This window comes from Jaculus jaculus, chromosome 6 (genome assembly GCF_020740685.1).
Source record: "Jaculus jaculus isolate mJacJac1 chromosome 6, mJacJac1.mat.Y.cur, whole genome shotgun sequence".
Taxonomy (NCBI): Eukaryota; Metazoa; Chordata; class Mammalia; order Rodentia; family Dipodidae; genus Jaculus; species Jaculus jaculus.
In genome coordinates this window covers 35,018,590-35,044,145 of record NC_059107.1, presented here as the reverse complement: position 1 = coordinate 35,044,145, position 25,556 = coordinate 35,018,590, and the positions used below count along the sequence as shown (strand labels likewise).

At 44.1% G+C, this 25,556-nt stretch overlaps 1 protein-coding gene across 3 annotated transcripts in view; it reads left to right on the top strand.

Moving 5' to 3' along the window:
* The window catches only part of Spock1 (SPARC (osteonectin), cwcv and kazal like domains proteoglycan 1), a 534,501-nt gene that overhangs the window by 207,967 nt on the left and 300,978 nt on the right, over positions 1-25,556 (top strand). For 2 of the 3 annotated variants that reach the window (XM_045153030.1, XM_004665088.2), the window contains exons 3-4: positions 11,902-11,910; positions 18,957-19,002. In XM_045153030.1, coding sequence (XP_045008965.1) covers positions 11,902-11,910; positions 18,957-19,002 — 55 coding nt within the window. The remainder of the gene's footprint in view (positions 1-11,901; positions 11,911-18,956; positions 19,003-25,556) is intronic. The other variant, XM_045153029.1, reaches the window with a different exon arrangement.

Below are 25,556 nucleotides of genomic sequence, written 5' to 3'. Positions count from 1 at the left end.
TACTGAATGGCATTGCTGCAGACAAGTGATGTTTGGTAGGAGTGTTTGTGCTAGCATGAGTGATCTGGACTTTGTAGAGCCCAGGAAGCTTGGTTGGAAAGAGAAGCTCTGTTCTTTTCTGAGGTCATGCTGTCAATAATGTTTGGAGTCAGAATCCACACAAGGTTCTGTTGGACACCTCAGCTCCGAACCCCAGCCTTGCTCTGCTGGGGAACAAGAGTTCTCATACTTCCCAATGTGGTGAAATCCAGCTTGGTGAGATCACACTGTGAGAGTTCAAAACTCAGGAGAAGTCAGCAACCTTCTATTTTGCCACTTTCCACAACAGCAATACATCAATGGCGGTTATGTTTCCTCAGTGCCTTTAATGTGGTTTCTCTTGCCATCCTGGCAGGCATTACATGTTGTTTTCCTGGGGCAGTCTGTAAGACCTTGAAGTTTAGTGTGAAGTATGGTGGACTTTGCTCTAGCAGGAAGCTGTCCTTGAATTGCATGGGTAGCAGTCATAGTGCATCCTCATTTCTGCTTGGCAGCAGAATGGCTGCCAGGCCTGAGGAGACTTGGAGACACCAGCTTTAGTGTCTGCTACTTCCAGGCCCTCCTTGATTGAATGCTTTTGCTTTCTTCTCCACTGGCTACATACTCATAGCACTGAGGGCTTTAGAGAAAAAAGCAACAGTTGGTGTGGCTGGAGAGACAGGGCTGTCCTAAGGGGAATGAGTACTAAGCAGGTATAGCAGTTACCTTCTTGTTGCCAGGACAAAACATCAGACTAGATACAGCTGATGGGAGAAGCGGGTTTATTTTAGGCTTACATTCCCTAGAGGATATTTCATCATGGCATGACAGAGCAGAGGCTGGGTGTCACGTCTTGTCACAGCAGACGGCAAGAAGCAGCAAGACAGCGAGGTAACTCTGGCAAGGGAGGATTGGGCTTTAACACCTCCTCCAAATTTCCTCCCACTGTGGGTGTAGTCTGAGGCATAATTACAAACACATGAGGCTATAGGGGACATCACACATTCAAACTACCTCAGTAGGGAAAGAGACTCATATTTTGTGTGGTGGGAGGTTGAGTGTCAAGTCCTGGGGCTATCAGGTCCTCTGGCTTCTTGGCTTGTGTCTGGAAGGGAGGAGCAGATGGGTACCTGCGGAACATTTCAAAATGTCAGCAGCAATGTGCAGTAAGTCACACATGACCAGAATTAACTTAGAAGTTGCCTGTCTCAATGGAATTGTGAACATAGAGGGAGAAAAACCGGGCAGGAACAGGGAGCAGTGCTGCGCTGGGCTCCCTTCTGTTGGAAGAGGCCTCTCCAGTGTGTGAGGCCTGTAGTGGTTCACTTCTCGTTGCTGGGGCAGAACACCCAACCAGAAGCAGCTTATGGAAAGAAAGGGTTTACTTCCAGTTTAAAGTCTCCAGGAGGGGAGTTTCATCATGGCAATGAAAGCATGGCACACCAGCTGAGAGGAAGCAGCAAGAGTGAGCTCTGTAGCACTGACCAGAGTGGACTATGAAATCCCAAGGCTCACCCACAGTGACACACCTCCTGCAGCAAGGCTCCACTTCCCAAAGGCTCCAGTTGGGGACTAAGTAGGAGGCTTAATCACAAACACATGAGGCTATGTGTGTGTGTGTGGGGGGGTATTTAACATTCAGACCACTCCAGGACCATAACGGTGCCTAAACTGAGCCTCCGTTAGGACTCAGTACTTGTCACTTGTCAATCTCCTTCTTTTTCTCTGTAGCTAAGATGTCCTCTTACTGTGATTTCTCTTGATTATTGATTACCTTTAGCAATGGGATGCCTTCTCACATTTAACTTGAAAATAGTATTTTCTTGGTGGAAAGAATGTAAGACCCAAAGGATGGGTATAATTCCATGCAACATTCTCCTCCAGACACAAATAGCCTGGATATCCATGACCTCACAGTGCCTGACACTACCTACACAAGACCATCATAATAGGAGGAAAAGATCATGAAATCAAAATAAAAGAGAGACTGATTGAGTTGGGGAGGGGATATGATGGAGAGTGGAGTTTCAAAGGGGAAAGTGAAGGGGGGAGGGATATTGTTTACAATTATGGAAGTTGTCAATAAAAAATAAAAACTTATTAAAAAAATACAGAAAGGAAATAGCATTTTCTCAATTTTGGGACCTGTGGCTTCCACCCACCCATTTCTCCTTTCCCTTTGTAGGTACCACCTAAAGCTTAAACAGCTGTTTTCTGGGTAATTTTCCACCCTGCTGCCGGAGCATTTTGCAGTAGTGATGGTTCTGGGAATGACTGCTACCTGAAACCCACACACACAACGGCAGCATGAAGATGGGCTGTTCGGGGAGCCCAGAGCTTCATGCTTGCTGGTATCATGTGCTCTCCCGCCTCTTTGGTGGCTGTCTGGAGACAATCACAGAAACATGTAGGGACATTGAAGAAAACAAAAAACTCTAAACCTCATCCTAGGGGTTGGAGATGAAAATAGGGAAGAAAATGCAGTTTCTTTCATCTGTTAGCTAAGTCCTAACAACTAACTCAGTCTTTCTCTGACTGGGCAGGATGGGGAGAGAGACAGCATCTTCGAGGCCTTGAGGCCACATCATCCAACATTGTTATAGGAGTAAGCCCCTCCGTGACATCTGCCTCATTTTCCCTTCAGGTACAGCTGGAAAGTTTAAGGGCCGGAAGGGTCCTGGTTTCTTGGGTCAGGAGATTGGCCCAAGCTATCTTCTGTTGAGGAGTTTTGGGGCAGAAACAGTTTGTGATGTTTGGGTGATAAAGAGGGGCCAAAGCCTCCATGGGACACTCAGTCTGTGGAAGAGGGACCACAGGTGCCTGAAGTATAGTCATACCCTGACTCCTGCAACGTTCTGTCTGTGCTATCAAGGATGGAACCCACAGTGTGGAGATCAGAGCATTGAGGCCATTCCTCAGTGCCTCTTACTTGCCTTTAATGAGCACCTATTCATTGACACCAGTAGTCTCTGAGTGTCTGCTGTGCAGTGGGATGGCTATAACTCAATTCACAGTGCCTTTTCTCCACGTTTCTCACCTGGGTAATAATGACATCTGTAGTTCAAACCCTGTGTGAGGCAGCCCGTGTGTGTGACGCTGTCATCTGTCTTCTTAAGGCAAGCTCCATGGGTGCTGTGTTGGGCTTCCCTACCATGCTCTTGCTTGGTCATTCTATGCACTTGGCTCTGTACTGTCTCTCTTCACTCTGCCAGGCTTCAGGGTCCCTAGTTTTTGGTTGGTCTGCTCCTTGCTTGTTCTGCCTTCCTGAGCAGTACACTAGTGGCTAATTCACTAGTGTGGGGCCTTAGTGATAATTGGAAGGAGGGATAAGTAAAGCCCTATTCCTTGTGCTTGGATACCCTCTTCCGTGTAGATGGTATTTCAGCCCCTGAACTGGCTAGTCTTTGTACAGTGAGCAGTTTGCCTAATCATCCATGACAACCTCATGTGTTTGTCATGTGCAAAACCCATGGCCAGGGAAATATAGAGATGTTCAACACACATGAGTTCCTCCTACGGTCCTGTATCCCAGTATAAATTTGTTCTTTGTTGAAAATAGAGTGGCTAAATTTAGAAGGTTTTGAAGCCTGTTTTGCCGGCCAAGTCTAGCAGAGATCAGTAGATTATATTGTTAGGTTTCTTAAAGGGGAGTAGAAAAGGTGAAAAAAAACAATGTGAGCTGAAGTCTGTATATGACCCACAAAACCTAAAATAGTTACTGCCTGACCTTGACCAAAAAAAAAAAAAAAAAAAAAATCTATCAGTCTTACCCTTGGAGGACTAATGCTACCTACCTCAAGGAATAGCTGGACACAGGCTTTCACACTTGACCAACCCTCTGTCCAGGCTCTTCCCTCCAGACATGTGGGGCAAAAAAAAAAAAAAAAAAAGATTACCATTACGAAGGTCAGCCACCAAGGCCCGTGTGAGCCTGACATGAAGGTTACCTCTGAGTAGAGATGTACGAGTGGACTGTACCTCATGTCATTTTCTTACTGTGGGCCACATGCGTCACCATGTTTACCACCACCACAGGTGTGAACAGCCGTGATCTTCCTAACAAATAATCAACTAAAGGGGAGTATTGTTGGCACATTTTTCTGATAGTCTTTAAGACTGGCTATTTTCTTGAAGAACTATAACCCCAAATGGTTCAGTAATGAACTGGTGGAGGTGCTGCAGGACTAGCTCTCATTACAATGAGGAAGATTTATGCTCCCAGGTAGATTTTAGTTGCAGAGTCAAGAATCCTGTGGCCTTGTAAAGAGCCGAGAGGCGTTGTTCAGAAGCATGCAAGGTCTGTAGGCTGTGGCTGAGTATGTGTCCATCATTTATGTAATGTTTTCTCCAGCTGTGTTGTTCACCCACAATTGTTGTGTAGGAGAAGAACGGAAGGACCTCTGGAAAGCAATTCATGATAAAGTCACATTTCCCCCTGACGTGTAGTGAAGTGAACCCAGGGCGTTTCTAATGCGTTATTTCCATTTTGCCAATGGCCCATGTCGGTTCTGACCGGCTCAGAGCTCTCGATAACATTATACCGTTAGTACTGCCTAAAATGATGGCAGATCAGACTGTAGGCTAATGGCCGTTCGCTAGTTAACCCTTCATACACTACATTTTGGTCTTCCCTGAAGCCTGCTGTCCATTTTATGAGGCACATTCCTCTGTCCTCCAGTCCCGTTTTTACCCCAGTGGCCACATAGATAGACGTGACCTTGTGGGGCAGCATGCCTGGTGTGGGTGGCTATCTGCTTGACCCGTGACTCCCTCACCTACCACCCAGTCACAGGCTTTGTGCCTATCTGACCCTACGGCTCTTTCCCAAGGAGAAGCTACTTGCATGAGAGGTGCTAGTGAGCCTGGTGGACTGTCCATCACCTGTTTGGAACAGTGACATGGATATGACTTCATATACCCCATAGCAAACAGTGTGATAATTAGTGACTCCAGGCATAATTCTTCCTGACCAGGTCCCCTGCCCACCTGAGACCCTCCCCTTTGTTGGCTCTCTGCTGTGGAACCAAGTCCCCCACCTTGTTTCTGTCCTCTCCTTCCTAATTTCTCCCAGGATCTCACATGTTCCTCCCTCTTTATGTAGACTCAGGGTCCTCCACGTTTCAGCCCTGGAGGCCCAGCTTCTCCACTTTACGGTATCGTGTGATACAGTTTTCTGAGGAAAAACAACTGTTGCACTCTTTATCACAAGCAGCTGCAGCTGCTCATGGGAGACTCTTGGCATTGAGCCAATTCATGTGCCCTCGTAGGAGATAGGTGGGATTAGACAAAGATGCTGCATTGTAGAATCAAAGCCCAGCTCCTCCCTTACTGGCATGGTTGTTGCATGCCGTGAAAACTGAGAGTCATCCTTTGGGAAACTGCGTTAGTTGAAAGAATAGAAGATAAGGATGGAGAGGGTCATCCCCTGTGCCAGCTATAGTCAATGGTGCATGAGGTCCTATGGCCTGGTGGGGAGAGAGGAGGATACATAGAGGGTGGAAGGTTGAGGGGCAGGGAGTTCCATCTAGGGAGCTATGAGGAGTAGTGTTGTAGTTATCTTTTCGTTGCTGAGACAAAGCACTGGACCAAAAGCAGCTGATGGGAGGAAAGGTTTTGATTTTCCTTAAAGTCTTTAGGGAAGCTTCATGGTGGCAGGGGAAGCATGGCATGAACAGAAGCTGGACATCACTTCTGCCACAGCAGGTGGAAAACAGCAGCAGGGGAGTGAGCTGTTCTCTGCAAAGGGTGAGCTGGTTATAATAGCACTAAGCCTGGCCCCCACAGCACACCTCCTCCATCAAGGCTCCTCCACCTCCCACAACTCTCTTAAATTGGGGTGGGGATAAATACTCAAAACACACAAGCTTATGCAGGACAGTTCACTCAAGCCCCCCACAGGTACTTAAAGGAAATTTACCTCCAAAATTGCCACCAGCTGAGGGCCAGGAATGTGTGAGTTTATAGAAGACATCTGATTCAGAGGGATCTCACTATACTGGGATGTGACAGTTCTATGTTGTGGCTCCTTTTGGGACGTGTGGGGGTTTGAGTGAAATGTCCTGCATAAGCTCATGTGTTTTGAATACTTATCCCCAGCCAGTGTAAATTTAAGAAAGTTGTGGGGCCTTTGGGAGGTAGAACCTTGATGAAGGAGGTGTGTTGCTGGGAGCAGGCTCTGAGATAGTACAGCCCAGCTTCAAGTCTAACACTTGGACCGTTTACACCTAGATGATGTGGCCAGATGTGACACTCGGCCTCTGTTCTGCCACACTTTCACTGCAATGAGGCAGCTTCCTCTCAAGACCATAAGCTAAAATAGACAGTTTCTTCCTATCAGCTGCTTCTGGTTATGAGAAGGAAACACTAACCGGAGAGAGAGAGAAGTGAGAGAAATGGACATGCCAGGACTTCTATCCACTGCAAGTGATCTCCAGATGCATGTACCACTTTGTGCATCCAGCTTTATGTGGGTACTGGGGAACTGAACCTGGATCTTTAGGCTTTGCAGATAAGTTCCTTAACCAATAAGCAATCTCTCTAGTCCCATGCTGATTTTCTTAATCATTGTATCTTTTCATTCATGACAATTTGCAAAATCTTGCCATTCCCTCTTCCCTCTCTAGTCATTATCCTTCATCATCTTTATCTTCCATCTTTCCTGGACTAAGGATTACAAGAAGAAGAGGGTCAAATACCCTGGTAGGCTTTTGTCACTGAAGACAGGGATGTCACACATAGTGCCTATGGCCAGGAGCTGTCACAGTCCTCTTGCCTGACCCTGATGGAAGACTCAAGGAGTATGCTTTGATCCACAGTGAGAAAAGACCACAAGGACACAGAAGCCCACTGGGAGATAGAAGCCGGAGGGACTGAGTCAGTGAGGACAAGCCTTGCTTCTCTCAGACCCTCACCTTGCTCATTTCCAGGGTGCTTGTCCCTGAGGAAGTTGAGCAGGATGACAATCTGGGCCTGGGTTTGATACTGAGAATTAAGCCTCATGTCATCCCCTAGAGGTTTCCATCCTCTTCCTCTATAAACACCCACATCTGTACTGTTCACTGCAGCTAGAACCTGAAGGTGCCATTCTAGAAGGTCCACATTTATTTAGAATATAAATGGTTGTCCTTCTGAAGGTAGCTGTGGTCTCCTGGGAGTCAGAGACCCTTGTGGAGAAAGGCCAGGTCACAGTGTGTTTCTGCTCACTTCTTTGTTGTGTTGCTTAGTCTAGCAATCTACACAGCCGGTCACTGGCGATACTGTGGTATCCATAGGAGAGAGAGGCTCCACCCTGCCCAACTGTCCCATGAAGACTGAGCTAGAGGTTTCCTCTGGGCCGAACTGTCTTGAGAGCCCTGAAAGTGGAGGAAAGAGCCATTATACTGACTTAGAACCTGGAGGGCTTTTTTTCCCCAAACAAATATTTCCCTTTATATTATCACCTTATTATGAAAGCATCAATTCCTTCCTGGCTGGGTCTGGCCCCAATGATAGCAGAGGCGCAAGGCATATCAGAGCTAATGTAGATGTTCCCAGCCAGGATGCCCGCTGCAGACAGCTGGATGGACTACAGTGGCAGCCGACAGACAATGAGAAATCCATCACATGCGCGTGCACTCAGCTCTGGCTCACATGCATTAAGCTGTGAGTAATGTGATTACTTAAGTGGTGTCTTATTTACACTTTCTCACCGAACAGGGCCTGTCTTTTTTCCAGAGGAGCCATCACCAAGATTTGATTTCTTCAACATCTCCTTAGAGTCAGGATGGCAGTGTCACAAATACATTAATCCAGAGGAAGCTAGCAGTATATGTTTTTAAAACTGTTATCAGCTAGGGGCAGAAAATAAACTGGGATCAATTGAAGCCTGGCTTTGATTTCTTGGGACAGCCTAATGTATGCTGGGCATCTCATTATATAGATATGTCTCCCATAATCTTGGCAGGCACAATGGTGTCAGCACCATTGTTCTTAGTACCCAAATGAGGAAACTGAAGATTTTAAAAATTCTGGTTCTTTTTAACTTATTGTTTTAGTTGTTGACAACTTTCATAATTATAGAAATAAGCCATGATATTTTCCTTCCCCCTCACTTTCCTCTTCACAGCTACATTTTTGATCATATCCCCTCCCCCCAGGCAGTCTCTTTTATTTTGATCTCATCATCATTTCCTCCTATTATGATGGTCTTGTGTAGGTAGTGCCAGGTACTGTGAGGTCATGGATATCCAGGCCATTTTGTGTCTGTAAGCGTGAATTGTAAGGAGTCTTACCCTTCCTTTGCCTCTTATACACTTTCTGCCATGGGAGAGAGAGAAGTCATCAGTGGAGAAATGGAAGTTTGAACAGGTGAATTTGTTTATCTGGGAGTCCCTGAGATCATGATAGCAGAAATGTCAGGAGAAAAAAAGCTATCACTAGTGTTATGTATTTTATGTTTCCAGTGGGGATTTAGAACCAGTGACTTCAGCCCCAAGATGGGCTCAGGGCTGAGTTTTGTGGAAAGAGAGGCATGAAGAATGGCTGTCTGAGGCTTTCCTGGGCATCAAGCACATCACCACACAGTGTTGTTCCCAGATAGTCCCAGCAGGCAGCCCTGACAGTCTCGCTGCTACCTTAAATGAGGTATGGGGCCTGGAATGCCTTATTAAATCGAGCCACGATTTGGGTTTGTTTCCGAATTGTTACTGCATCATGAGTCAGAGTGTGATTTCTACCCCGAGCTCTGGGCATCTCTCCTGTATCTTTCTGGCAGAGGTCATGGGCGGCTCACAGGTGGGGTAGCTGAGGGCTAACCCCTGCTGTGTTTTTTGTATCTTTCATTTCCTTAATGAGGTATCAAAAATGCCAGGGCACAGGGAATAAATGAATGGGACACACTATTTGCCTCCCCAGAAGCAGGCTAATTAAAAGGGTTTACGGTTCCATTGAGCTGCCTGGAAGTGTTCCTTGGCACACGTGGCCCCAGAGAGGCTCTTTATTCTTGCTTCCCGTGTTTTGGTATGTGGCCACATTTCTCAGTCTCGGCTACTGGTGCACAGGGATCATAGATAGCAGACTTCAGTGCAGCGTGGCTGCATGTTATGTGACCTCAGCTCCCTGGGGTTGGCGTTTACCCTGGTTGTCACGTTGCAACACTGCCTTCCTTTTGTCCATCTTGTAAAAGTTAAATAAATGAACGCGTAGACAGTATCCATTGTGATTTGGTAAAATCTGAAAAATAAAAAGTAGAACCAGGAAGAAAACGCTCAATTCCCACACCCATTGACAGTCATTGTTACTATTTCGACTTTTCTCCAGTCCTTTGCAAGGAAATATTTCATTTATTTATTTGCCAGCAGAGAGTGAGAGAGGACAGGCAGTCCCCAGAACCTGTTGGTGCTGCAAATGAACTCCAGATGTATGTGCCACTGTGTGCATCTGGCTTTATGTGGGCACTGGTGGGAGGAAAGAGAGATGCAAGGCTCCTGGCTGGCACCGTGTCCTCTGAAAGGCAGCATGTGTACATTTGTGGAGACCTGCCACCCATAGGGGCCTTTCTCAGAAAGGTGGTGGGACCAGATTAACTTTGTAATTTGGACAAGATGGGTCTCAAGTCAAGAGAATCTGTGCATGCTAGAAAATTAAATTTTGCATGTCAGAAGACTACAAGGGCCCTGTTGGGTATAGTAATAATATCCACCCTATTGAGGATCCTTCATGTGTTTTTTTTTTTTTTTTTTTTTTTTTTTTCGAGTTAGGGTCTCACTCTGGCTCAGGCTGACCTGGAATTCACTATGTAGTCTCAGGGTGGCCTCGAACTCTCGGCGATCCTCCTACCTCTGCCTCCCGAGTGCTGGGATTAAAGGCGTGCGCCACCACGCCCGGCCTTCATGTGTTTTTTATATGCATGTTGCTGATTATATAGAATCTTTTAAGAAATGTATTTAATTATGAACTCTAGTGTATGAACAAGTCACGTTGGTCACATTCCCCTTGGGGATACTATTATGACCACTTTCCCCTCAGTCAGGCTACTGGGATTCACCATGGGGTCACGAATGCAACAGTAATTTTGCCTGGATAGGCCTGTTTTGTTATTAGGATATAGTTAATCATAATTGAAACTTGAATTTGTTTACATTTGTATGATAGGGAATGTCTTATAGTGTTTGAAAAGACCACTGATCACAGAATAGTTTAATCTCATAGACACTATCTGTTTCAACTAGGTGGGCTCTCTTTTGTGCATGAGGGTCACTGAATCTCAGGATGTGAGTGTGGCCTTTATAAGTTTGTCTGAAATTCAGGTTTCCAAATCACATTATATTTTAAAATTTATTTTAATTTAAGACAGAAAGAGTAAAAGAGAGAGATAAAATGAGAATGAATAGGTGTGCCAAGACCTCTTGCTGCTGCAAAATGAACTCCAGATGCATGTACCACTTAGTGCTTATGGCTTTACATGGGTACTGGAAAATCAAACTCAGTCCAGCAGGCTGGGCAATCAAATCCCTTTAACCACTTAGCCATACCTCCAGCCTTAACATTGAGTTTTCTCTAAAACACTCTTCATATCTGAGACTAATAAAATTTACATGCATAAAATATTTCATAATTATTTTTTATAGTTCCAATTGATCTATTTTTACTTGGGTCTAATTGGCAAATTTTAAATGTGCAGGATGTGACAGGATTGAAATTTTCACATGTATTATTTTCACAAAGCCTAATCCTCATGTCTATGTTCCTGGGACATCTCACTGCTGTAAACATCTGGAGGTGAATGTGAAAGTAGATATCATGTGCGTATTAATTCTGCGTGCCACAAAATATGCCTGGCATTTGTATCATTCTGAAACACTGAGACCATTCTTTAAGGTAGGTGCCAATGACTTTGTTTTATGGATGAGGAAACTGACTCAGAAACACAGTGTGTTGTGTAAACCCACATAGCCAATGAGTGCTGGAGCAAGAATTTTACCCCACATCTGCTTCAAAGCCTGCCCGAGCCCTTAACTCCATGGTTCTGACTTCTCTCCTTCCTAGACTTTGAGAGGACTACCTGTGCTTATCTCAGACAATTTGATAGCTTTTCCACTGAGGACAAGAGCATGGGTGGTTTTGATTGATGGAGACACCCCTGGTCTCAGTTTGAATATATATGAAGTAACCATTTAGCTTTCTTTGCAGGGTGGGGATCACCACACATAGCACAGTTTTGGGAAGGAACCTCATACTTACTTTTTTCTACTTTGGAAAACAGCATGCTATTAGACTGGTTCTCTCCACCCCAATTTGAATAGACTGCCAGAGACAAACTCCCAGAAAGGAGATCGCTTTGTGGTGGTTCAAATCCTTTCTTCAGCTAGAGGAGCCATGCCAATCCTATTCATTTTCCTTATTTCTTCTGATCATGTCTGTCTCACGTTTGAGGTCTCCTCCTCTCCAGCTGTTTTAGAGCTTCAAGGCAATAATGCATTTTGTTTTTCAGAAATGTGGATGTCTATGGATTTTGCTCATTGATGTCATTTGGGGATTTTTATTGAATTTTGCCCTTTAGACCGATGTCACAGTCAATTGCTCATTTAAGATTGTCACAGAAGGTCATCATGGCCCAGTGTCTGGATTTCATCGTCATTCTGCCTGTCATTCTACAGTAGTGCAGAGATGTCTGAGTGTACTCAGTGATTCTACCCTATCACCTCAAGTCTTTCCCTATGGACTATGTAGGTGAGGGGGGCCTTTGCAAAGGAAAAATGGTGGGTGACTTAAGAGAAGATACTTAGCTATGACCTTTCTAATACTTTGAAATTCTGATGCAATGATCAATAATGTTACATTCCTTTCTATTGTTTGATGTGATTCTTTTATTTTTTCCCCCATTTATAATGCTTTCGTACTCAGGAAGTTGAGGTAGGTTTTTGACTTTTCAAATGTATGTAGATACAGTGTTTAAATAGTTTCCTAATACAATGTAACTTGTATCCTAAATCTTTATTTTTTACAGTAAATATTTGTTTTTCTTCAGTGAACTAGGAATGCACACATTTGTTTGCCATTGGTATATCCAGGGGATTCAGTTTATCAAATGTATATAAACAGTCCATTTGCTGCTTTATCGTTTCTCATTAGTTATAGTACAAGTCCGATTGTCAGTTATTATCTGTATTTTACTGGTGGGTTATTTATTGAAGGAGCAGGGAAACTGACAGTGTTATTTTCTAAATCACTTTGTCTAAGGCCTGCAGGACTTTACACCAAATGTCAAACCAATTTATCAAAGAATTGCTCTATTCACGAGGAAGATGATTGAGAGTATGTGTGTGTACAAACATACGCCCACCTGTGCTTACACACACCAGTAACAGTTATGGGCATTTCACGGGGACTGCAGAGATGTTAATAAAACAGGAATGGCTTACTCATACTTGAAAGCAATTCAGCCAGGATTTATCATGTGCTGTGGAGTGGTACCTTAGGGAATAGCAGGCGAATAGAACCTATCCCTGCTCAGAAGCAGCCTAGTCTAGGTGTGCGTACCAGTGGAGGGGATAGAGATGTGTGCACATTGAAATGCCTTGATGCACACAACTCCTGTCCCTGGTGAACAGAGGGCCCATGAGCGATGCCAGGATTGCCTTGATTCACTGCCTAATCTGGGCCAGGTGGTTAGGCCATTTCCTTGAGAAAGACTCCCAGGGGTGGCTCTGATCCAGGGAGGAAGAGGGATAGGCTTGGCAGAGAGAAGACAGATACCACAACCCTTCTTGAGAGAGATGAGGGGATATAGCTTGAAATGATCTGGCTGTATGGGAAGCTAATTGCTTTTCAATAAATGAACTGCTTTGAACCATACAGCGGCCCACCTAGCAAGAATTTCTACTGCGGAAAAATTCAAGTTACAGGAAAATGGCATCTTATATAAACAGATTCCAAGATAGAACATGGTCTGAAACTTTCTGGTAGCTTCTCTTATTTCAGGGAAACCTTCTGCCCAACAACCAACCCTCTTCCTATTTGCCCCAGTCAAACCTCATGAAAGTGAAATAAACTGTTTTATGTTGAATTACCTTCAGAAAACTTTGGCTATAGTCACTTGCTCGATCTTTTTAACCTTCGAGTCATCTCTCCAGCTCCACTTACAGATCTTTTTAAAGGATAAGGTAGTATGAATGTGGAGTGCCCCCCCCCACCTTACGTGTTTGCGATTAAGCCTCGTATTTAGTCCCCAGTTGGCAGAGCCTTTGGAAGGTGGAATCTTACTGGAGGAGGGGTGTCACTAGGGAATTGCCTTGCAGTTTATTAGCCTAACAGCTTTGCTAGTGCTGGCTAGCTCACACTGTCTTCCCCCTTCCAGATGTTGTGACGGGATGTGATGCCCTGATATCTGTTCTTGTCATACCTCCCCTGTCATGATGAAACTTCCCCTTGAAATTGTCAGCTGAAATAAACCTTTGCCTCCCCTAAGCTGCTTGTGATTGGACAAGAAGCAGCTTCCTAGCGATAACTCTGACAAGGGCTATGGGTTTTGGGAGAACTGGCCTCCATGTACGATGTACAAATCCAGCCATGCTACTCCTGTACTATTAAGAAGACCCCAGTTTGGCTTCTTTGCCCTCTTGCACCTTGCTTCCTGTGCTCAAGATTTTTTTTTCTCACCCCTATTCAAGACAAATGAGGCCCCCATTTATTTTTTTCCAGGCCGGTAATTTGTATTATCTCAAGTAATCTTCAGATGGAACTGCAAGGTTCAAACAGTTTAACTGAAATATGTATGAGAGAGAAATTATCTGTTTCATGTGAGCTCAGTGCCTTTGATCTGTGGCATCTGAAGCTGTAGTATATAATAAATCATACCTCATTTTCATATTCAATAGAAGTTGGGTTTCTAGACTGGCTTCTCTTTGGTTCTGCCCCTACCTCTCCTCTTTGGCATTTTATTTTATGAGGCAGGGTCTCACTCTAGCCCAGACTGATCTGAAATTCACTCGGTAGCCCAGGCTGATCTTGAACTCAGTGTGATCCTCTTACCTCAGCATCCCAAGTGTGGAGATGACAGGCATGAGCCATCATGCCCGGCTTGACATTCACATTCTTTGCAGCTTGAAAGGGAAACAACTGGAGAATATTTGAACTAATTTTGTCAGCCATTAGGAGGCCATGGCACAGGGGAAGAAACTATTTTGCCATTAAAAATGGGCTGGAGCCATGTTATCATTGATTATACCCATCCATGGTGAAGGGACATTATCATCCAGATTATTGTGGGAATGTTTTGGCATTGTTTTGTGCCAGGCAGACTCAAAGGTTTCTCTGGAAGATGTATTATGGTGTGCAACACTCTAGTATAGACAGTCATCCTTTAATATCTGTGGAGGACTGGTTCTAAAATCCCTGAGTATACTAAAAGCTGTGCATGCTCAATCCCCTGGGATGTTCAAGCCCTTCATACCTGGTGATATAATGTTTGCATAGAGCTGACAATATCCTCCCATATACTTTAAATCACCTCAAGGTTACACATAGTAACTAATGCATCCCAAAGGCTGTGCCAATAATTACCACATTGCATTGTTTTTGGAATCACAAGAAAAACATCCACATATTTAGTGCAGAATCAACTTTTTAAAAAAGTGTTTTTGATCCTCTGTTAAATCTGCAGAATGGGCCCTTTAAGTTCAAATAGCTGACTGTGTGTTTATGTGTGCATATCATCATATATGTTAATATTAACTATTAAAATATATTGATATCTTTTTCATATGCATATCCATACACTATACATATATAAATAAATGGATTATTTCCTATAGGTGCTGGTCAGAATAGAATATCTCTAATACAGTTGAAAACACAGCATCAATTCCTTTGCACTGGCTACTGTAAAGCAATGATTTCACAGCATCCTATGCTATTGATGGTGATGTTTAGTTAGCGAGATGAATGGAGAAATGATGAGATTTTCATCTATGATGGTCAGGTGTAAAGGATAAAATCATTATAGCCATGGCTCTACCAGTCTCTCATTGTTCCTTTGCTACGTGCAGCAGCCATCCTCTTCCTCATCCTGGACGTGTAACCATCCCACACTTTCTTCCTGCAATTGATATGCTGATTTTTGAGATTATTCATTGCTGCCCTTGCACTACTTCGTGACTTCAGACATCCATCAGTATGATCAATCCTCTATTTAAATTGATAGGCTCTTTGAGGTTTTTAACTGAAAGTCCCTAAAAAGGAGTCAGAGTAAGTGCCACTTGGGAAATCGAATCAGCCTCTCCCTGTAAGAACTGACTGGAATATAGAGCAAGATGGTCAGCTCCCCTATCTAAGAAAGGCCTGACATCATTACACACTGCAGGGCAGTCATAAAATGAACCACCTGGAAAAACAATTTTGTCCTTCATCATTCAGCCTGGGTCATGCAAGTTTGTGAATTTAATACCCATGTTTACATGTACAACTTTCTAGTTATGATTTAATTTTTAATTTTTTTCTTTTTATTTATTTATTTGAGAGAGGGAGAGAGAGAGAGAGAATGGGTGCACCAGGGCTTCCAGCCACTGCCAAAGAACTCCAGATGCTTGCACTACCTTGTGCATCTGACTGACGTGGGTCCTGGGGAATCAAACAGAGAGAGGTCCTTTGGCTTTTGTAGGCAAGCGCCTTAACCACTAAACCATCTCTCCCGTCCAGGGTTTCATTTTTAAAAATCTGCTAATACTAGATCCTTGCAAGTCATTTTAAACTTTATCACTAGGTGGCAAAATTGTCAGTCAAGGCCTGGAGAGATGGCTCAGGAGTTAAAATGCTCTTCCTGCACAAGCATGAGGGTCCTAGTCTACCCAAGTTGGAATATCCAGAACCTACATCAAACACCTGGGTGTGGCCACTCACATCTATCACCCTACTCCTGTACAGGAGCAGAGACCTGAGAACCACCGGAGCTTGCAAACAGAGGACAAGCTCCATGGTTAGTGAAAGACTTTGGCTCAATTAAGAATGAGCAGAAAAGCAATGGAGCAGGACATGATTCCACAAGTGACACTTATCCAACTCCTTTTTAGGGACTTTCAGTTAAAAACCTCAAAGAGGCTTACAGCATGGGAAGCACTGGGATGGTGTAGGGATAGATACACGGCCTCCCAGACTGAGAACACAGAGAGATAACAGCACCGCATATTTTCCAATATGCTTATATTTAGATAGAAAATAAGACTAACGAAAAGCCTGACTGGTACCACCTGGGTTTCAGACCCCTGTAGAAGTGACCAGCCTCAGTATTGGTCAAGTGATGGTTCAGGACCATGGACACTTCTCAAAGTTTGTAGACTATGTGAGTCTGATGGATGAGCAAGTTCGCAGGTAAAGCTCTAAAAGTAGCGTTCCTTTATCTTTGGATTTTTGCACATTTCAGCTGCTGCCTGACCAGAGTTTCTCTCGGAGGCAGAGTGAATTAATAGAAGCAGCCTCAGCCTGTGTGGCTGGAAGGTGTGCGAGAATGACCGTGCATGCCCTGGCAGCAGCAGTGAGTGCAGAAGGCCCCTCCCCATGCCTGTCCATTGCACCCACACGTGCTCTGGTACATATGGTACTTGGTCTTCATGATCTTAGCCTCTGGACATGGGAGAGGTTGCCACCTGCTGTAACAAAAGCCATGACACCCAAGGTTTGTATTCATTCCTGACTTGTGCCTTGGAGTTATATTTTCCTGAGGCAGGGCCAAAGTAGTCAGACACAAGGAATAATTTTCCTTCCCTGCTTGGCCTTACTTGGCAAGAACCTGTTTGAAGGGCTTATTATGCATAATGAGTTTTCATTCAAGGTATGCTTTTACATTTTGCAGTAATTAGGTAGTAGTATTACATTTGCAGTGAGTTTCAATACCACGAGGCAGAAAGCCGCTTTTAAAAGCTTAATATTTAAGCTGTGTTCCCCCCCAAAAAAGAACTATGTAAAAATGGCAATTATAGTTAACCTGCAAAATGACAAGGTCCAGACAAATGTTTCACATTCCATACAAGTCCTGCAGGATGTTGAAATCACGAGGGCTAGTCTGTTCTTGAGATTAGTGCATGCTTTGCTTTAACATCAAAGAGAATGTGCCATGTGAAATTAAAGTAAAGGAACTTGTCTTAGGCTCCAGCCTTCCTTTGTTGGACACATACCCTGAGCTTCCAATGGCTTCCATGTTCTAGTAAAAATTTTTTAAAAAATCCAAAGATTTCTCTTTGCCCTTGGACCTGATGCTGTCCTCTCTGCATGAGGATCTTCCATCAGTGAACCACAGTGTGGATGGTTGGTTACCTTCATCCTCTGTTGCTGAGAAAGAGTTCATCCGGGGTTCTCTCTTCTCCTGCCCTTGTGAATAGCACAATCTACTAGTAATAGGGTTGTGTAAGGCTATGAGAATATCAACCATCAGGCTGAAAAAATGTGTTAAAACTCCTATCTATTGCCCAACTATACCTCACCTTAAGATCATTTCGTACCAACTGTCAAGTTTTAGAAGGCATGAACCCCCTTTCCCCAAATTCAGGTTGCACTTAAAACAAAAAGAGGGAGATACTGCAGAGAGATTGTTTCAGACTTTCTCAGTGATAGCTGATGATACAGCTCTCAAAGACTCCCTATCCAGTTAAATGAGCAGGCCAGGTATGCCATAAAAGTAAGCTAGAACAAAGTGGGCCATTTCCTTGTAGTTAAAAAAAAAATAGCTCAGTGCTGAATGCTTGGGATCCAGAGGAACCTGTTCATGTTTATTCATGCTCTGGAAAGTGGAATCACTGGCCATGAAGCAATATGTTCTGATTTTACTCTAAATCCAGTTTCTTAAGACCTATTTAAGGGCTTAGGTGAACTCAACAAGGATGTAATAAAGCCAGGTAATTGAATGACGAGGCCAGTGAAATCCACAGTAGATTGTGGAAGAGATAAATGGCAGCAGGAGACAGAATGGACAGTAGTTTACACTCATTGTACGCTTTGACATAAATGAGCTTCTCTCAAGGAGAAATCAGGGACTCATTTTGGACAGCTTTTTGAAGGAATCTATGACACGGATCAAATAAACTGGCTATCAGTCAAACGGGGTTGAATGTCCTCAAGATGGCTTGGGGGTGACATGCAGGAGTGAGGCCTCTCACAAGTGGCAGATGGCTCGGTTCATTGACCACAGGTTTGGGGGCTGGTGCCAAGGATGGGGGGGGCTAATGAGTGCAGAGCAGGGGTGCTGAGTGAGAGGAGAGTGGGTGTTAGGAAAGAGAGGGTTGTTAGAAGTAGGAAAGCGGTTAATATAACCCTGAGGAAGTAAGTGACTTAGTCTCGCACTCAGTCCAAGAACATAGATGGATGCACTAAACATGTGAGAGAGAGGGACGGTTATGAATGGACTAGAAACATCTTTACTTATCCATCCTTCCATGTCCAGAACAAATGCTGTTAAGATATATACACCTCCATGGTTCATTCTAACATTTCAATGGCCTCCATCTTTAGATTTTATAAGTGTTGGGAAACTGAAACTGCACACCACAAGACACATGTCTCCATGTAAAAGAAATGTTGACAGTTAAATTATCTGCTGTTACAAACACAGAGGCTTAATCTTAAGTGAGAGGCAGCCAGGCATCACCTACAGTATAATTGATAGCAAGCAGACCTCACATTTAGGCAGAGTCTGGGTTTATATGTCAAACCAAGACGAGTAATGCTGTTACTATATCGGACTGAAATGTCTTTATTAGCCCCAGTGTTTAATCCACACATTTTTAAAGACAAGAGTTTGAAAAGTAAATTGGTATTTTTGATTGCATGTTAATGTCTGTTTGGGGAAAGATTTGTAAGCTGTGAGTGTTTTCCTTTGTGCTTTGGGAAATGGGGGGGAAAGCAATTTTTACACAGTTCTGTTAGCCAATGTCTGAAATTTGACCTTTGTTGTTGATGTTTTTCTTTTGTAGGATGATTATTTCAGAAACTGGAATCCCAACAAGCCCTTTGACCAAGGTAAAGGAGGCAACGTTTCCCACCATATGCACCATGGGAAATATGCCGTCTCATGCTGTCTTCCTACATGCTGGGTTAATGCTCTCACACAGGCTGGCAAGCTGTCTTATTTGATTGCCTTTGGGGACCGAATTGAGAGGGAGGGTAGAAATTGTTTTATCAAATTGGGTATTTGTGTGAGGCTCTATCTAGGACAAATTTAAACAATTTTTAAATTTGAATTGATTAATACAATTATTGGTTGGTTTTCTTTTTTTTTAAAAAAAGCACTCACTGTTGATGGGAGTACAAACTGGTATAACCATTATGGAAATCCATGTGGAGGTTTCTTGAAAAGCCAAAACTAGAACTACCTGACCCATTAATGTGACTCCAGAGAATTCACCCTAGGAACTCTACTACAGAGATACTTGCTCATTTATGTTTATTGCTACTCGATTCACAATAGCTAGGAAATAGAGTCAGCCCAGATACCCATAAACTGATGGGTAGATTATAAAGCTGTGATACATTTACACAATGAACTTTTATTCAGCTGTAAAGGAAAACAAAATTATGAAATTTGCAGAAAGATGGATGGTTCTGAAAAGCATTATACTGAGTGAGGTAACCCAAGCCCAGAAAGACAAATGGCACATGTTCTCTCTCATGTGCAGACCCTAGCTTTGAATTTCTAATGTGTACATAAACTGGAGTGAGAGACAGCACCAACCAGAAAGCTGGAAATGGGACATGAGGTCAGAAGGGGAGAGTATGGTAGAACACCTGTGATGTGAAGGTAGACGAGAAGAATACTGGAGGTAGAAAGGTTTAAATGTGGATAGGAGGAGAAGAGAGAGAAGAGGAAGGGGAGAGAGAACTAAAGCTATAGATTATGAAAAAGCCATATGGCTAGGGAAAAAAAAAAATTGAAAAGAAATAAGGGAAAGTAATTTTAAAAAAGAAAGAGTAATGAAATGATTATAGGGGCTTACTTGGTAAATTTGGGGGCTATCCCCTGCACTTTCATTCACAGGTAATAGTGTGTCTAGAAATGGACCACAATTCAATGAGCCTCTCGTAAAAGAGGACTACTGAAAGGTATCAGAGAGCACCTGACGTCATTTGTCCAATGCCTCCTCTGTAGTACATAGAAGCTTGCTTGAGGGCTGCCGGGCCACTGGCTGCTGGGGCTCATGCCTTGGCAACAGAGGGCTCTTTGATTCTACCCAAGCAAGGAGAGAATGTTTCATCGTGACTGCTGTAAATTGCTAGCCATGGCCTTGTGTGAGTCATTTGATGAATCAAATCCATATTTCAGTTATTCCATGGCTGGCTGCTCTTGGTACACACACCCACTGCTGAAAACAATGGTAGACTGTATTCCAAGTATGGATATGCAATTAAGGCTGAAACTCAGAAGAGAGTCGTCACGTGGCATGTGGCACAGAGAAACAGTTCTTATCTGTGGCCTGAATTCTCTATGTGCTTATGATGGGCACCCTGAACGGAGGCACTGATATGTAATGTGGTAGAGGGGCCCCACAAAATGTGGTAGAGGGGCCCCTTTGTGCAGTCTACATTGTCACTTTAGTGAGTTACCTCCTCTGGGCTCTGGTTTTTCTTATCAGCAAAGCAGGTATCGAGATTTCCCCATGTGCATGAAATTCATCTAAAGTCTTAAAGTAGCACAACATTTTGTTCACTGATACACGCGCGCATGCCTTCATCTACTTGTTAGAGGTTATGAAAGCGGTGGGAGACTTTCTTGGCTCTGGATAGGCTTAGCTTGGAGGTTAGGGTGCTGGATGCCGGACATTCAATGGTTCCTGGATGTCCTCCAAGCCAGCGGCTCTGAGTCCCTTGTGCTATGACCTTCAAGAATGACAGATGCAGACGTGGAAGAAGGGCTAGTTAAACGGGGGTTTGCTAGAAAAGAAAAGGTGTGTGAAGCACAGAGTAGGAGTGAGTGAGAAGATCTCCAGAACAGGGAAGAGTCCTGAGTGGGTAGCCTGCTAGTGACTTGGATCAGGTGCTTTTTTTTCTTCTTTTTCTTCTTTTTACCCTTGGTGATCTAAATGAAGCACCAAGTTGGAGTGGATTGGATTGGTTACTTGGAATGGATTGGGGGCTTTTGATAGGCTGACAAGGTAGACAGGATTGGTTACTTGGTATGTGTGGGTCAGCTGATATCCTGGCAAGTCAGCACAAGTCAGGGCTTTTGACCTCTTGGAAGTCAAGGCTTTTTGGATTTTATTTCCCTAGACTTACTATGAAGTCACTGTGCTCATTGACTTCCAGGCCATACAGATGTCTGCTCATTCTTGTGCGGCCTCATCCTGACTAGGTGCCTACAAAATGGGGTCTACCTCACTCTATCCCTATCACAACAGTTTATCTCCAAACATCTAAGCTTCCACTGTGACCAGAAGCACCAAACCAAATCCCAAGCAGAGAGCAAAAGAACGGTTGGAGTGACTCAGAGTGAAGATCAGGAAGAGAGAGCATTTCTGATGTTGGTGGGATGTGTTCATGGCTACGATGCCAGTGCGGGCAAAGAAGCTTGGGAACGGCAGGGTGGAGGGTGGCAGTTCTGCTTGTGCGTGTGTGCCGATGGCTTTTCTTAGGAGGCTCTGCCTGGGCTATCCAAGACTAAGCTTTGCAGGGCCTTATTCATGTTTTAGTTAAACAGCAATCATTTTATTCCCTCTCCATTCAAGAGGGAGTTAATCACAAGAGTAGGGTGCCATGAGGATAGTTGCTTCCCAGGCCTCTCCTCGACTTGCTGATGGCCATACATTCACTGTGTCTTCACATGGTTGCCTCTCAGTGTGCGCCCTGAGTCTGGTTCTCTGCTTTTAACTTTTCATTGACAACCTCCATACGTAGAGACTATATGCCATGACAATAATCTCCTCCCACTACATTCCCTCTGCCCCCTCCTGTATCTTCCCTCCACTGAGTCCTGTCTTCTTTACAACTAGTCTCTCTTCTACATTGATGTGCTTATTTTCCCTCCTGTTATGCAGCTCTTATGTAGGGGGTGCCAGCCACTGTGAAGTCATGAATGCCACAGACACTTTGTGTCTTGGAAAGAATATTGCAATCCACTCTCCCTCCTCCCTATCCTTTGACTCTTCAATTCTTTCAGCCACCTCTTCCCCAGTGGTCCCTGAGCCTTGGAGGTTGGGATAAAGATGTCTCCCTTAGTGCTGAACACACCACTGGAACTTCTCAGCATTGTGAGTTTTTAGGCACCCAGCTGGTCACCATCAAGTGCCTTATTCTTTAACATTTTTAACAGTGACTAAATTGTCACCAGAATTCACATGAACACTCATGAAGGTGTTAGTCCTTTAGGTTAAGTGTTCCCCGTAAACATGATCGAACTTTTGAGACATCTTTAAAAGGACAGACCTTCATTCAGGAAGAATATTTATGGACACAGAGTGGCAAATTCCCTGCTGATGTATGATGCTCTAGCTTTTCTGCAGACATCCGTGATGGTCTCTTGATTATGACTGCGGCTCACCTGAGAGTTACCCCGAGCTAATATTTGATGTTAAGAACCAAAAATGAGTTCTCGTCCTACAGGATTCAGTAACCATCACATTTACTCTTGCCCGGGACTTATAAACAAATACAAAAACAATTGAGGGAAAACCTTGTGATCTTTACTAACATACATCAGAGCAAAATGCATAAAGGAGGGCATCATTTGCCATTTGGGGATTTAAATGATTACTTCCCTTGGTTTGATGATTACACAAGAACTTTGACTCCCCAGAAAGAACATGATATTTAAATCTGCTTAGCTACAAAAATTTTTGCTCTCTTGGGGGTGCCGGCAACTATATTGAGCAATGCCCTGCCCTTCTCTCTTTTTCTAGCTTGGCAGGCTTTAAAACTGGGTCTGTTTAAATGAATCCTTCCATAAAAGCTCATGACTTCAGGGGATACAATTGAGGTCATAAACTGAGTAGCCCCACTTACGGCCTGTGCAGGGACTATTATGTGCAGAGTTGGGAAGAACATCAGAGCTGAAAACAGCCTTCACTTAGAATATCAGTCCCAACAGATGACATTGATTACACCATATAGTGCCCCATAAAAATGTGTGGTTACTCTAGCAGTGTGTGGTGTACAATGGAGACCACAGGTACTGACAATGTGGGACATTTCATCTTCCAGAAAGTAGGAGTTGCCGGATTCCACTGGGAGTCATCAGAAAAGGGGTAACACGTCCCCTCCTAAACTGAGAAAGAGCAAAGGTGCGGGTTGAAGAAAATGTTCACATTGCACCAAAACAACTTGTTAGGAATCACATTCAGAGTTATTGGCAACAAATGCAGGCTGGACTGCTACAGAAGAGTTCACAACAGAGGTGAGATGGACTGGGCAGGAGAAAGAAGGCAGGGAATGGGGAAGAAAAGCCATCTTGGGGAAGACCAGCATGGTGTAGTCAGAAGTCTTTCTGTGGGTTGTACAGGGCATCCTGTGCCAACCTACTAGCTTTGGAATTTGTATTCAGAGTAGTGGGAAGCCATATAAAGTGCTTGATCAGGGGGGTGACAAGCTAGGTGACATTTGAGAGGATTTTGTTTGATGATAGGAGCCCTAGACGTGCTTGTAAATGATGTCACTCACATTTGACTCAGGTTGTTCCTCTTACAACATCAGTCATGGCCTAAGAGCTCCAGGCATTGGCTGATATGAGGGCAGACATATCAATCTGGCTCTGTGGCATGATTGCCAAAATGCCTTGGAGCTGCCAATGGTCTTGTGTGTACGTATGAACAGTGAAGGGATCACAGTGACCTGGTAAAAAATTACTGAGCTGCCATTGCATCCTGCTTAAAGATACTCAGCGGTCTGGAGAGATGGCTTAGTGGTTAAGTGCTTGCCTGTGAAGCCTAAGGACCCCGGTTCGAGGCTTGGTTCCCCAGGACCCATGTTAGCCAGATGCACAAGGGGATGCACGCATCTGGAGTTCGTTTGCAGTGGCTGGAAGCCCTGATGTGCCCATTCTCAATCTCTCTCTTTCTCTCTCCCTCTGTCTCTCTTTTTCTCTGTCACCCTCAAATGAATAAATGAACAAAAAAATTTAAAAAAAAAAAAGATACTCAGCTCTCAACAAGAGGGTGTTGTAGGGCAGGCACTCAGCATTATGTTATGGATGCCAAAGCAGTGAGGAAAAGAATGCTGACCTTGTGGTCTTCAAGGACCCAGACCTAGAATGCCTTTCCCATCTCTTTAAGGAAGTCATGAATGTTCCCTAGAGGAAGATAATAGCCCTTCAATCTGAGCTTCTCGGGAGGAATTCTTTCTGAGGTGAGGGTGAAGAAAGAGATCTTTTTAAAAAAATTTTTTTCCTCTTGTAATGATTTCATGCCAAATCTTGCAGAAGGACAGAAGGTTCAGAATTGAAGGGAGTAATTATTAACTCAGGTGAGAGATTTCCTTTGAGAAAGCACACAAAGACAGAGGCTCTCCAGAGAGCACTGGGAAGAAGTCATGAAGGGTGGAGGGAATGTGGGAGCAGCGACAGACAGGTTTCCATCTCCCACAGGTAGGAGACATGAAGACCATGGGCAGAACTCTGTGGGAGGCTGTTGAGGCTGTTGTCAGTTGCTTCCGCTGATTTCTCCATGGGCTGTGTGAGTTCTCCTAGGGAGACATGAACAAATACCCCTTCACTTGAAATGGGACACCCAAAGGCAGAACAAAGAAATGCTTCCACTGAATGTTTGTGTGGTGAACCAGTGAGGTTATTGAGCTTACTCAGAAGAGCATGGGCGAAGGGCTACTTGCAGGAGCACAAGTGGGTATTGGGCAGGCACATACCCTCAAAGTCCCATCCCCACAAAGGCCCATTCCCCCAGATGATGACTCCGTAGATCTTGCTGCTCAGTGTGCAGAGAGCTCCATTGGAGAGTGTTCTCTCCCAGCAGTTATTAGTTATGTAACCTTGGGGAAGGGACTTACTAGTTTTGTGAGTGATTTTTTTTTTTTTTTGTGAGCCATGTCAATATCCTGAGCTTCCAGGCACTTATATGTTTCCTTAGGCTTCAGAAACACATGGCCTCTCTGTCCTTTCAATTATGAAGAAAGAGCTGTGCAGCGCCCCATGAACCAGCTCTCCCCTCCACCACCAGAGCCACCTGAGAATACAGAGGCTACTGTTCCTCCACATGGGATCTGGCTCTGCACATGCCTACCGGAACGAAAAACGGCTACCACACTGAGACAGGCATATAGGGCATGTTTTTTCTCACATGTGGAATATATATTTATACATGCCATGAAAGCAGTAGGGGCTATTTTGGAGAAGGAAGGGGACCCATGAGAGGTAGATTAGAGGATAATTGGGGATAAATTTAAGCAACCCATAATGATACCCATGTATGCAAATGCCATAATGAAATCCATGATTTTATACACTAAAACTTATCTATTATAAAAGGAAAATCACTGGGCAGATAAATGTAGGAGACATATTCCCTGTGGTCATTGGGCATCGCTTGGGGATTCACAGCGTTCCTTGCACATTGAAAAGCCCCAATAAATCGTTCAGA